Source organism: Centruroides sculpturatus, unplaced genomic scaffold (genome assembly GCF_000671375.1).
Source record: "Centruroides sculpturatus isolate CEXI.00-Female unplaced genomic scaffold, Cexi_2.0 scaffold874, whole genome shotgun sequence".
Lineage (NCBI taxonomy): Eukaryota > Metazoa > Arthropoda > Arachnida > Scorpiones > Buthidae > Centruroides > Centruroides sculpturatus.
Genome location: NW_019385253.1, coordinates 341,285 through 355,601, shown reverse-complemented (window position 1 = coordinate 355,601; position 14,317 = coordinate 341,285). Strand labels below are relative to the sequence as shown.

Sequence of the window (14,317 nt, the reverse complement as noted above, 5' to 3'; positions counted from 1 at the left end):
GACTTTTTATTTTCGTGATAACCATATCATAGCTAGCATTCATTGGGTTCTTAACCCCCTCAAGTTTTTCTGATTTTGCTGTGATAAGTTTTGTAGTACTACTACTGGGTGTTCCCTTATTCCTTTTGGTGACCTCCGCATAAGAACCTTTGGTACCCCCAGAGTTGGGGCCAGAGAGAGCCTTTACCCTTTCCCTCAGAGCGAGAATGACTCCAAAAAGCTGGTTGGCGGCTGCATGCATTCTCACCGCCGCTTCCCGTACCATTCCTCGCTCCTTAGATTTGACTGAGATGTTGGTGTTCGTTGGAATATTGCTCATGATAGTTTCTAGTTCCTCGTTAATACTAGAGATAAGGTCCTCTTCGACGAAGCTGTTGTTCGTTTCTGTGCGCAATTTTATACCATGGACAAAGTTAAAAAAGATGCATTTCTGACAGGTTATCTCGCAGTCTGGCAGGACAAGATGCTGCTTTATATGAAGAGAAAGTTTTATATATCAAGGTGTCGATCCATACGAAGACAGCATCTTCGTTGTACATCAAGAGTTGTAGCATAAAGTAGAATTTGGTGACATCATGAATTATTTGGTTTTGACGACAAATTACTACACTCTTTTACAAATGAAAGCTTACAAGTTTTTAGAAGCCCATAACTATCTTACAAATGTTTCTCCTGATTATATGCTCTTTCATAGCGCCCTTGATATGCAGTTCGGTTGTGGTCACTCTCATACCTCATGTTTAATGTTGGCATCCAGTCTGGTAATAACTCATCATAAAACGAGGAAGATTTTTCTTTAGTGTATAAAAGCTTTTTTAAATATACTCGTATTATATTATTAAAAGGAATTTACCATTATGCTATGTTATATATAAATAATAAATAAGAATTTGTCAGGAATAACAAAGATTAATATGTAATGATTATTTTGTTATTAATGTAAATAAAAAAAATCATTGTAAAAAGTAACATCTTAAATGTTAATGCTACTCACCAAAATAACCTAACTTAGCAATTTGTAAGTGAACAATGGAAATTATTGGTTTTTATCTTAAAAATATACCCACTTTTATTTATGTAAATTAGACTGGAAAAATAATTAGAATTAAAAATGAATTTTGAACCAATTGACCAAGAAAACAAACTGAAAGGTGAAAAATAAAGTTAAAACACAATCATTATCTATTCAAGCTAAAATCTGTGGTTGTTAAAATTATTTAACTTTCTTTTGTCAATATTAACAAAGGGATTTATACAACCGGCTTATTCACACTATGATGCTGGTGCAAAAGTTGATTAGATTAGATTCAATGATTAGATATGAGTATCCTATCTAATCATTTATTGATAACTAGTAATCAAATGTTATTGCTTACCTGAAATCAAATGTTTCCGACAAATTCTTGTATTGATATTCACTTTGTCCGTATTGAAAATTTTCTGGTTAATTCTCGAGAGCCATGCAGATTGTCCCACCGGGACGCCTTTCGTTGTCATCGCCGGTGTTGGTATAGTCTTGTCCGTGTTTTGACCCACCTCTGTCCCCCCGGACCGCGTTACAGCCGTCCGGGACTCCTTTCGTTGTCATCGCCGGTGTTTGTATAGTCTTGTCCGTGTTTTGACCCACCTCTGTCCCCCCGGACCGCGTTACAGCCGTCCGGGACTCCATTCGTTGTCATCGCCAGTGTTTGTATAGTCTTGTCCGTGTTTTGACCCCCCTCTGTCCCCCCGGACCGCGTTACAGCCGTCCGGGACTCCATTCGTTGTCATCGCCAGTGTTTGTATAGTCTTGTCCGTGTTTTGACCCACCTCTGTCCCCCCGGACAGCGTTACAGCCGTCCGGGACTCCATTCGTTGTCATCGCCNTACCCCCTCGGGTCTTCCTTTGGACTGTGCCAGAGGTGCGACTTAGCATTGAAGTCTCCCATAACGATAACTTTGTTGCCCTTAAGCTGTTCCATGGTCAGACTCAGGAGATCCAGAGGGTGTGTAAGATCCTCGTCTGGGGAACAATAGAATGAGATGATATAAATGCCGTCGTCCCTTGTGTCAACCTTCACCGTGGTGAAGTAGCTATTAGAGTGCTGTGCTATGAGTTGGGTCATAATGCTGTTATTGTTGGCAATGATACCAGTTTTAATCTTGTTGTCTGATGTAATTGTGTTATGAATCTTGTTGTTACCCAGCATAGCTATCTTCTTATTGTAGACATAGGGCTCTTGGATTACAAGGATATCCACTTTTAGGTCATGCACCATCTGCAGAGCTTCTGTGGAGGCTGCTTTAGACCGTTGCAGATTAATCTGGAGGATATTGAGGGTGTGACTTTCCTTTGGGCTGTGAGGAGTAGCCATGGTAACGTGGTTGAGGGACTGATCCAAAGAACCTGCGCACCATATCCGATTACTCATATTGCGTGGCCCTTACCTGATTTATTTTATACCATTTAAGAAGTTGGCAGCTCTTGTCAAAAGCGTTGTGGTCGGTGGGGAGAGCTTTATTCTGGGGTACCGTCTTGTTGTATCTTCTACAGTTGTGACAGACTGGGTCCCTTTGAAGATTGGGGCAGTCTCTGAATCTGTGCTTTTTGGTGCAGTGTGTGCACCTTTGTTCCTCTGGGCAAGTATAAGAGGTGTGCCCAAATCCTGTGCAATTATAACACCGGGTGATGGCGATGTAGTCATCAACCACTATTGAGCTCCAGCCCAGGTAAACTCTACGGTTCTTCATTAGCGCGTTCCTTGTGCTGGGGGCCACATTAAGGATGACGTGCCTAGATTCTTTATTCCTTGTTGGATGGAAACTGTGGTTAATTGAGTTGTTTTTGTGGAATTCTTCCTCTGTTGTGTATTCCTGTATTTGAGTATTCTGGTCATAGATGTTGCCTAGAAGTTCTTCATCTTGGACACTATCCGCGACATTAAATAATATCACCCTTGGCTGTTTTTTCCTTGGTTTCACCACCTTTATTTTGTGAGAGAGTGCTTCCTGGGTTTGAACTGCTGTTTTGAGGGTCTGAAGGTCACTTTCTTCTTGCAACTGGATCTTAAGGTCCCCACTGGGGAGGGGCCTTACTGCCTTGATTTTTACCCCCAGTCGCTTGGGGTCCACATATTTTTGAATTAATTCTAACGTCTCCTCTGGGATGGGGGTGGGCTCATCAGGACTTTTTATTTTCGTGATAACCATATCATAGCTAGCATTCATTGGGTTCTTAACCCCCTCAAGTTTTTCTGATTTTGCTGTGATAAGTTTTGTAGTACTACTACTGGGTGTTCCCTTATTCCTTTTGGTGACCTCCGCATAAGAACCTTTGGTACCCCCAGAGTTGGGGCCAGAGAGAGCCTTTACCCTTTCCCTCAGAGCAAGAATGACTCCAAAAAGCTGGTTGGCGGCTGCATGCATTCTCACCGCCGCTTCCCGTGCCATTCCTCGCTCCTTAGATTTGACTGAGATGTTGGTGTTCGTCGGAATATTGCTCATGATAGTTTCTAGTTCCTCGTTAATACTAGAGATAAGGTCCTCTTCGACGAAGCTGTTGTTCGTTTCTGTGATATCTTCTTTTCCCTCAGCCATTATAATAGGCACAAAATGAGGGGTATATTAAAACCAGTACTTTTTACGAGTTGATTGGTATAACACACAACACGGGGCAACAAGCGAGTCCCCCAACAGCCGAGGTTGCCGAAATAGGGTCAATTAGGGGATGACCACGTGGCGAAACCAATGACCTTTAGTTCCTTTGTGTTGGTCCGACCGTAGAATGCCCGTAACTTAGTAACTAATAACCGTAGGTGGTTGAAAATTTCCACACAGGTTGCTGGATACCCCCTCAAAGAAACACCTATGTATGAACCTCGCCGAAGGCCCGCAAAGCCCGCACGACGGCCCGATAAAAACACGTAAAGGTCCCAATAAAACACAAACGGCTCGCCGGATTTTAATACCGAAGGTGCCGTTAGATCCAGCGTGAGATCCTCTTTCGACCGATATATTATATCACCACTTACCGGCGGAAAATGCCTGGAAATGGCGGCCGGAAAAACTGGAACTTCCGGAGGTCGTATCTCCCGAATCGCTAATCCGATCCGGAAAAACAATACTTCAATCGATAGCACACGATGAGCTGATTCTAACGGTACAAAATAATCCACGGATTGATGATTCTGAGCGCCGATGCAAAGATCGAAAACGGAGCACATAGAATACACGTCCTAACCCACTCTATACACACCGACTACGGTCACTATATACACACCGGCGATGACAACGAAAGGAGTTCCTGCACTGATATACCACTGCCACATTCTACAGCAATACAACAATTGATATTGCAGTTATAATTTCCACGACTAGATTACAATTAATTTAATTATACAGGGATATTGAACCTTTGTGGAATTTAAACAAGAAAAGAGACAACATGTAGTTTTGTGTTTCTAACCCCGTTATTTTATTATTTCTCTTGAAAACTATTGAGTTTCCTTTACCCGTATTGTGATGACTGGAATACGATCCTGATATCTGTGTTGCAGGATATTATACTTACAGAAACTAATGTTTTTATGTAATTAACACTTCACTTTGACAAATTAAATTCTTTTTCTAAATTCTTAGATTACACCAAATATATTTTTTTAGTCTGAAGATTATATTTTTCCTTTTTACTTTGTAAACATTATATTCAAATATAATCTTATTTTGAAATGAGGTTAGAATAGGTTAGTTAATAAGACGATGCAACACTTGGATTTTTCCGCATCCTGTAAAAACACTGTAAGACAAATAGCCCTTTATATAAATGTTAGACACACAATGAAACCCGAAGAATTGCACGTGTCCAGCCCATTGTTAAGGCACGAGACTGTTGATGAGTGAAATTATCCACTTGGCCACTGGTGGGAATTTGAAATTAGGGACACAAAATTTAGTTTATTGTATAAAAGTTTATTAAATCTTCCTTATTTAACACTGCATTGTTAACAGAAAGCCGATATGTCCATCGTGCCAATCTTCATTACATCACAACGTTATAAACTTGTAGACCATTCGTCATATTTGAGTTTTGAAAGCTTAAAATTTGTAGTGAAAGCACCGGAGATAGAAATCAATTGGAATTCTATTATCAAGCCCTTTACATATGAAGTAAGTACGGTTTCGAGATGTTTTTACATATAAATTATTGAAACTAAACACATTTCTGTGATTATTAAGGTTTGGATTCTAATTGTTTGTGTCATAATTATATGCGGATTTTCCTTAAATCAAATATTGAAATATGATTATTATCGAGATGGAGTTTCTGAAGAAACGTTAATAAATCGGACGTTTTGGTATCTATTTTCTACATTAGTTAACCAAGTTAAGTATATTAAAATTTATTTACAATTGTAGATCTTAGAGTAAGAACAGGTAAACTTAGTTTATATGCTGAATTTCTGCGAGGAACACAGAGCTGATATACAGGACTTACCTTTCACAATTTCTCATGCACCGTATATCAAGCTGTAATATAATTAACAGTAAAAATTTTCAGTGCTTATTTTATTCAGAATGAACAATTATCTTATCGCATTTAAAATATGTTACCATTTCTTCAACCTAAAAAGGCGGCTAATTTAACCTTCAAAACACATTACATAAATTAGAGTTATGAGTATATTTGCTGTTTCTCATTTATTATTGAAACTTACACAAGTATCCTGCTAACTGATGCTTTTTGTGCCTGTTCCTGCATACACATAGGTTTTACATACAACATATGACACTGATTTGGTTTATGTATTCGCGTTAGTAACAATGTTTACTTTTTGGTGCTGCATCTGTTGTCAAAAACGACGTACTTACAACGATATATACCGACCATCTGGAAATGCTACTTCTTCTGTAATGGACTTCATTTTTCGGTTGTTTTGCTAACTGAAGAATAAAGTCCATTCTCATAATTCTCACTTCTGTTGCCACGTATCAAGCACTATGTTAATGTGAATACACGAGTCTCATTTGATCCAGTACGTCAACACCAAATTTTATTTAGTTGTAGAAAAAACATTGTGAGTTTTCCTTTTTTGAAAATTTAATATAGTTAAACGAATGCAATGTACTAAGAACTTTTACATACTTCTGAGGTTTCCATTGACAGATGGACAAATTGCAATTGCCAGAACTTTTAGGAAGTTTGTTAAATACATTTTATTTTTCACTTCTACTGATGGTGGGAAATTACACTTACATTTGTTAACAATGCCTACAAGGGTGTTTTTCTATTTCGCGAAAAATGCATCAAAACAAAAAACCAATGTAAATATGACCGAAAACAAAACCGAAACACAAAACATCGACTAACATATTGTGAGATTCAGCCGTGTTTATTAACCTACCGCCTGACCTAACTCGTGAACAATAATAAGTTTATCTAGAAAGTATCAAATTTCACACCTGGGAGTTAATTACTCAGCCAGTTCTCAGTCGCGAAAAGACGCTTTCACATAACCTTCTGACCTATTATTGCTAAACTGTCAAATGAAAATAGCGACAATCGGAGGTTTTCGACACAGTCGCTGCCGTTCCTCTAAAAGAAGCATCCACCAGACCCGTTCAATACCTCCTATTTGGATTATTCCGTAACAACGAACTTAAGTGCCTATTTGGATTATACCGTAACAACGAACTTAAGTGCCTATTTGGATATTTCCGTAACCCAGAACTTGGAAGTGACATCGTCAACAGCGGTTTGAAGACCTCGATCCATAAGATAACCTGTCAGGTATTTATCGCCACGCGAATCGTATGTAAACTCTCTCTCTCCGCGACCACACTTTATTCCATTTAAATTTTTAATAAACCCTTTGTTGATTGTTAAGGGTAGTTCGAGTCTCTTCCCTATGTTAACTCTGACCTGTCGAATCCGACTGTTCGCGTACGGGACCGCTCGCGCGACGGACGACGAAATCGCCGTCTCGGCTTCCGTGTTCCTCTAAACGCGGTGGTGTCAATCCTGACTGGGCACTAAGGAGGTGCCGACCGGAAGGTCACAATATTATAGTCAATCAGACTGTAAACAGTTTGAAATCCCTTTCAGAAGAGACTGAGAAATTTCCTAAACCTAATAGAGAACTAAACCAGACACCTTTCTTGCAGTCACAATGACCCATGACGAGACTTTATATACATAAACACTTTCTTTAACGCATATCTTGTCCATAAATAGCTGGGAAAAGTAATAAAAACATTAGGACCCTCTTGATCATCGTTATCAATTAAATATCGAAATGAGTGACAATGACTCCTTTCAGTCCTTCTAGTGTTAATCACATGCATGTGACCTGTCATAAATACAGGGCTTATTTGTAACTTTAGATGACTTTCCTACAAACTTGAGAATAAAAAAGTTAACCTCTTCTTGCTCCAAGAAGAAGTTAACTCTTTTGCCTAATGGTTTATGTTAAAAATTTAAATATAATTAATTTATTTCGACTTCGAATAAAATTAATTCAGTTCTAATTGAATTTACTTACAACAGGAGGAGAATTGAATAATGGAAATCGATTACCTTCTAGAATATTGATTGGAACATGGCTACTTTCACTTGTGGTACTGATTCCCAGCTACAGTGGCACATTGATGTCATTCCTAACAGCTCCAACTACTGATACTATACCAAGAAATATAGAAGAACTCGTTCAAATGGTTACAGATGGAACATATTCATGTGGTGTAGTAGGAGGAAGTGGCGTAACTGGATATGTTATGGTATATGTCTAACGTTGCACACATAAAATTTAAAAAATAGTTTAGTATAATACCATTATATAATTTATGTCCTTAACAGAATTCGCAATTTGGTGAAACAAAAATTCTCTCAGACTACATTAAAGAAAAAGGAAATATTATGAGCTACGAAGAAGGATTTGAAAGAACAACAAGGTCTAAATTTTCCTTTATTAGTTCTGAATATACGCTAAGAATAATGTTGAAACATTATAACGAAGAAAAATTTAAAATTTCTGAAGATTCATTCACAACGTTCGTTTCGGCGTATGGATTAAGGAAAAATTTCCAATATAAAAAGGATTTGAATAAAATGTCAGAGTAAAACTATCTTATTCAACATTAATATTAATCAATAGAGTAAATGATTTACCAAAGATTTTAATCAAATGTTTATTTATTTATTTTTTAGAATCTCACGTATGTTTGATGCTGGCTTAATAAATCGCGCGACTTCTTCTCAGAGAAAGAAAGAAGAGAACACCAGAATTCGTGCTCTAACTACAAATGAATTGTTTGGTCCATTTTTACTTCTTATATCCGGTTACATCCTATCAATTGCGGTGTTCGTTTTGGAACATATCTTTAATAAAATATTGCATAAATAATGAGAAAATTTCAAGTAAGCTTAGATAATTTTATGGCTTACCATTCAACACTAGTTTTTAGCTATAGGTTCTGATCTGATCAAAGGACTGGTCAGACAATGTTATCTCGATTTTCATGACATCTTGTCTGTAGTCTGCAACTCATTGATCATAGAAAAACAAGAAACCGCTTAGGCGAAATTAGCAAACGTCTTTTATTGCCGAAGCCTTCTAAACTTCACTGGGTAAAGTTCTCGATATTACGAGTGATCTGTAGATTTAGCAATAGTGTTTATTAAATCTAACATATCTATAAAAAGAAAATCATCCCTTAGTAAAAACGTTCCTAACTCAATAGATAAATAAAACTATGCTTGATGACGGTTTTTTAAAGACAAACTACGCCAAACTAGTACTAAAAGTGAAAAGTAAATATGAAAATCTATGTAATGGTACATATAATGTTTGAAAAGTCTGGTTTAATGTAAGAAATCAAACTCTTTCTACTCTAACTTTCCGAGAATACTTAAAATAAAAGTAAAATAAATTGATTTAAAAATTATAAGCACTTTAAAGTTTTACCCATTATTTAAATTTCTCATTAAATTTGACATACTTCAATAAAATTTTGTACACGAAGATCTACTTTCTGGTTATAATACAATTTTGAATTTTCGCGCTGTTATAGCGGTCCTGAACTGGAGGTTAATGAAACAGCAAGTATGAGACATAGAAAACTTCATAATTAATGGTCAGTAACAATAATAGAACATACTGGTATTTCCGTACAAGTTTCGTGAGAATACTGTAATCCTGCAGTTGTATAGGGGCATTACCGGTATTCAATAATTATCTAACTCAAATATAGCCGGTGATTCCAACGCCAATGGAAGTAAAGGGTTAATAATTCCTCTGTAAGGGCACTTAAGTCAAATTAAATAAAACTTAATTATATAGAATACAATATTACAGTCTTGGAGATTTCGTCGTTGCTGACGATATTGCCCCATTAGAGAAAGCGAGACAGTGCTACAGCACACCATGGCCGCATTGGGTCGGGAGGCACACAAAATTGGCCTCAGGATAAACGCCGTGAAGTCTTAAATTATGCATGTATGCAACACTGCCCAAAAGCGGGGAGTAATTGTCGAAGCGCAACGATTGAAGAGGTGGAGAGATTTACGTAGTTGTATAGTCTTATTTCCCAAAATGGTAACGCAGAAATGGATGTGAAGTGATGCATCGGAAAAGCGGCGACAGTCTTCTAGCGGATGAACAACATCTCGTATTCACCATCCATTTCATTGAGAATCAAACTCCGCCTGTGTGAATCCCATCGTAATTTCGATAGCTATTTATGCTAGTTTCTTAGTAGTCCTGGAAGACAGACAGACAGACAGAGAGAAAGGGCCTGACCAGTAGGTATAGCCCTGGGTAGACTAGAAAAGGAAGAAGGATTAAAGTTAGTTGAGAGAAGGGTAAGACTGAAGGTGAAGCATAATAAGATAGGAAAGAGGAAAGTAGCCAGCCTAAGCCCATGAATCTCATGGGCGTCCTGCAACGCATTTAATTCAAACAAAACAGTAGGATACAAGGATACAAAACATAGATTACAAACATTGACATTGGGTTACATATATAAATTGCAGAAAACATAGTAACAGTATGGAACTTGATACCGTACTAACTATAATTTAAAACTACAGAAAATTGTGGTACTAAACATGTCTAATACAGTTGTGATGATGCTAATATGACAAGAATATAATAAAATACATGGATGGTTAAACATAGCAGGGGTACAAATGAAAACAGATAAATAATATTACATGGTAATACACAGGAGACAAAACACACAAAATGGTAGAGTAAAATAAGTGACAATAAAGGATAACATAGGTGTTACAGTAACAATCTAGGTGGTAATGCAATAATAAAATATATACAAAAACAAAACCGCACAGTAGCCCTCCAGGTGGGCGAGGAGACCACACGAATGGTCGAGGACAGTCAAAGAGGGCGACATACAGTGCAGTGATGGAAGTCCGGTCACACAACACACACACACAAAAAAAACAGTCAAAAGTGCCAGCCAATGGGCCGAGGGAAAATTAGTCCAGAATTCTGATTTCCTTGGCAAAGTTCTTTAGCGCAAAAAACACTTTGCTGTTGCTGGTGAAGGTATCCAAAGTGCAGGGCCAGTGATACCCACAGTAGAGCACAGCATCGATGAGACGTCTACGCTGGCTGGAGTAGCGTGGGCAGTGGTAGATGATATGCTGGGTGTCTTCCTCTTCGTTGAGGTCGCACTCACAATGTCCATCAGTCTTCCCCAAGAACCTCTGGAGGTAGGTCCTCAGGTTACCATGCCCGGTGAAGAGTTGGGTGAGTTGAAACGAAGTATTGTGGTGGGGGTGAGCAGTCCTGTTTTTGATGCACGGGTAAAAGCTGTGGGTCAGCCTCCCGGTGTCGGCCGAGTCCCATCTCACTTGCCACGCCTCAGTGAAGATTTCAGTAAGCTTATTCTTTATATAGGTTGGGCTAATCTTGCTATAGGTGGTGGGCCCAGAGGAATTCGAGGCGGAACGGGCAAGAAGGTCTGCCCTCTCATTCCCAATGTTGCCGGAATGTCCCTTGATCCAGTGAATTGAGACACTAATATTACTGTTAAGGAGAGTACCAAGGTGAGTTAGGCTGTCTTTAACTATGGGGAGGCTGTTATTGAGCTTGGTAAGCTGCTGGATAGCTACCTTGCTGTCACTGTGGATGCGGTATTCATGCTTTGGGAAGAGATGACAGTGCTTTGTTATCCAATCGAGGGCATAACAGATGGCCAGCGACTCCGCCTGGTTGATGGTGCAATATGCTGCCAAACGCCTTCTCAGCTGATGCAAACAATGATTGGCTTTATAAGCGACAAAAGCACAGCCAACATCCATGTCGGCTTTAGAGCCATCTGTGTAGATGTTTATAATTAACCTATCATTTGTGGTGGTGTCAATGTCCTGAGGGATGGAGAGACTAGGGTGAATAGGTGTAGCATCATTGTCCTTGTCAAGTCCGTTGTCCCTGATGAGAACACCAATGGAGTTGATGTCATTTTTGTATTCATCATTGGAGACCAGATCCAGTAGTTTGTCAAGGGAGATTTTGTCCTCGGCCAGCTTAGTCAGGTTATACCGGATGTAGGCTTGCCTAATTTTTAGGTCCACTGGAAGGAGGTTACTGAGAACCAGAAGAGCTTCGGTAGGAGCTGTCTTATACGCCTTTGCTATAGAAATGGCCGATAGCCTTTGAATGGAGAGCAGCTTCCTTTTTATGTGGACCCTTGTCACTGACGAGCCCCAAATTTCTGCCCCATAAGTTATAATCGGTTCGATGGCTGCTAGGTACAGAGTTCTACTTGCAGATGGGCCGTAGCCCCACTTGTTCCGACAGATAGATTTGAGGGCTTGGGAAATTTTTGTGGCTTTCTGGTAGATATGGTGGACATGGTCTGTCCAGTTTAGCCTATGGTCCACGACGATCCCCAGATATTTAACCGAAGTGGCGTTTTTGATTCTTACATTGTTTATCTTTATGCTGGGCCCTTTCTTTAGTGGGTTGCCCTTAGAGAAGACCACAACATTACACTTGTTGTAGTTGATCTTGAGTTTGGTGTTCTCGCTCCAAGTGTGGATGTCCTTAAGGGCCCCGTTAATCCCTTTTTGGAGTATTTCGTAGTTGAAGTGGCTCATCAGGAGGACGGTATCGTCAGCATACCCCTGGATGAGCCCGTTGTACTCCGTAGGAAATGTGGATTGAAGTGTCAGGAGGCTATTGAACAGGATATTCCATAAGAATGGGCCTGACCTCGAGCCCTGCGGGCAGCCCCTATGAATTTCTTTACGAAGGCAGATGTTGTTGCCTGTGTCCACCAGGATAAACCTGTTCTGTAAATAGCTCTCTGTAAGATGGTATAGATTTTTGGGGCACTTATCTTTCCGTAGGTTTGACAAGATGGCTGACCACCAAGCATGATCAAAGGCGCCCTTAAAATCGATAGTAACCATCAGACTGTGGTTTTTATTGTCCCTTGCCGTAGTAATGTGGCTGTGAATGTTGTCAATAGCCCCGATGGTATTCCTGCCCCGCCTGAAGCCAAATTGCCTGTTGTTGATGATTTTATTACTCTCATAATGAAAGATAATCCTGTTTATCAGGAGAGAGTCTAAGACTTTACCTATGATTGGCAGGAGGGAGATAGGGCGAAAGTCTGAGGCCGTAGTTGGAGTCTTATTCTTGTTTTTCGGAATNTGAAGCCAAATTGCCTGTTGTTGATGATTTTATTACTCTCATAATGGAAGATAATCCTGTTTATGAGGAGAGAGTCTAAGACTTTACCTATGATTGGCAGGAGGGAGATAGGGCGAAAGTCTGAGGCCGTAGTTGGAGTCTTATTCTTGTTTTTCGGAATGAGTTTTATGGAGGCTTGCTTCCAGTCCGACGGAAAGAAACCGATAGCTAGGCACTTATTCATGATGATACTGAAGGTGGTAGGGATGGCCTCAAAAGCCAACTTGGCCATATTGGTGGAAATGTGATCAGGGCCAGGGGCTTTATGCAACTTTAACTTGTTAAACTCTTTTGCAATTTCCTTGAATGTAAAGTTAGAGTCGTTAAGGCCATTATAATCATCAAGAAGACTGTTGCGGATGTCTGAGTGGTACTGACTGTCCGAGGTAGTATTATCATCCGGAAAGAGCTCTTCAATCAAATACTGATAGGTTTCGGATATTGTCTTGGTGTAGTCATTGTTGTTAGTTTTAATTGATGGTGGGATTTCAAGATACCTTTTCTTTTTGGCAACGACATAGTACGGTGTGGACCATGGATTCCTGTTGCCTACTTTAGTGCAGAGGTCTCTCCAAGCCTGGCTCCTAGCTTTGTTGATGTTGGCTTTGTAGTTCGCGAGGAGAGTCCTATAGGCAGTTTTCAATTCTTGTTTACGATGGGTGTCAGCTTCTCTCCGCATCTGCCTCTTAGCCATTCGAAGCGCAGTCCTTTGCTTTGCAAGGTCTGAATTCCACCAAGGGGTGTGCCGTCTCACAGTTTTTGGTGTCGTAGCTTGAATGTAGCATGAGTGAATCACTCTGTTCAGATTGTTAATAGTATGATCAATTTCTTCTGGAGTGTTCAAATTACAGATGTTAGTAGGCGTCCAGTGGGCTTGAATTAGATTGTGATAAAGATCCCAGTTGGTGTGTTGAGTTATACAGTATCTTGGTTGCGGAGTGTCCTGTTTGATCACCATCTCGATGTAACTGTGATCGCTTACAGAATGGGTGTCTATGGTGTTGCACTGAATTCGGCTGATGTCCAGTTTGCTAGACCCGAGGCAGATGTCTATCCAGCTTTCCCCATTAGATGAGGAATAGGTGGGAAGAGGACTGGTGTTCAGCGAGGTGAGGTGGTACTGATTCATAAACTCCTCCACCATGTAACCCCTCGGATCCTCCACTGGGCTGTGACTTATGTATGTGACTTAGCATTGAAGTCTCCAGAAATGAGGATTGGGTAGTCCTGTAACTGCTGGATAGAGCTAGCAAGAAGGCTGAGAGAGGCGTTAAGATCTCCAGTCGGAGGACAATAGAATGAAATGAGTATGTAAGAGGAGTTCTGCAATTTAAGGCTGGCCGTGGTAAAGCTGTTATTACTATGGTTCGGTAGGAGCTGAACATCAATGTGGTCATTTAGGATGACAAATCCGGTTTTGGGTGGTTGAGTGGGATCCTGATGAGAGACAGTTCGATGATTGCCGAACATTGCAATCTTGTTGGAGTATGTATACGGCTCTTGGATGAAGAGGATATCTATTTGCTTGGTGATTGCAAGTTGGAGAGCGTCAGAAGTAGCCGCTTTGCACCTTTGTAAATTAATTTGGAGAATCTTCAGACTGTTATTAGTGAGATTATACCCCA

The 14,317-nt window shown here is 39.8% G+C and overlaps 1 protein-coding gene across 1 annotated transcript; it reads right to left on the bottom strand.

Annotated features, from left to right (window-relative positions):
* Window positions 1-1,829: 1,829 nt before the first annotated feature.
* LOC111636751 lies at window positions 1,830-2,354 on the bottom strand. The gene has a single exon (XM_023382071.1). The coding sequence runs from the start codon at window positions 2,352-2,354 to the stop codon at window positions 1,830-1,832; it is 525 nt and encodes a 174-aa protein (XP_023237839.1).
* Between the last annotated feature and the right edge of the window lie 11,963 nt (window positions 2,355-14,317).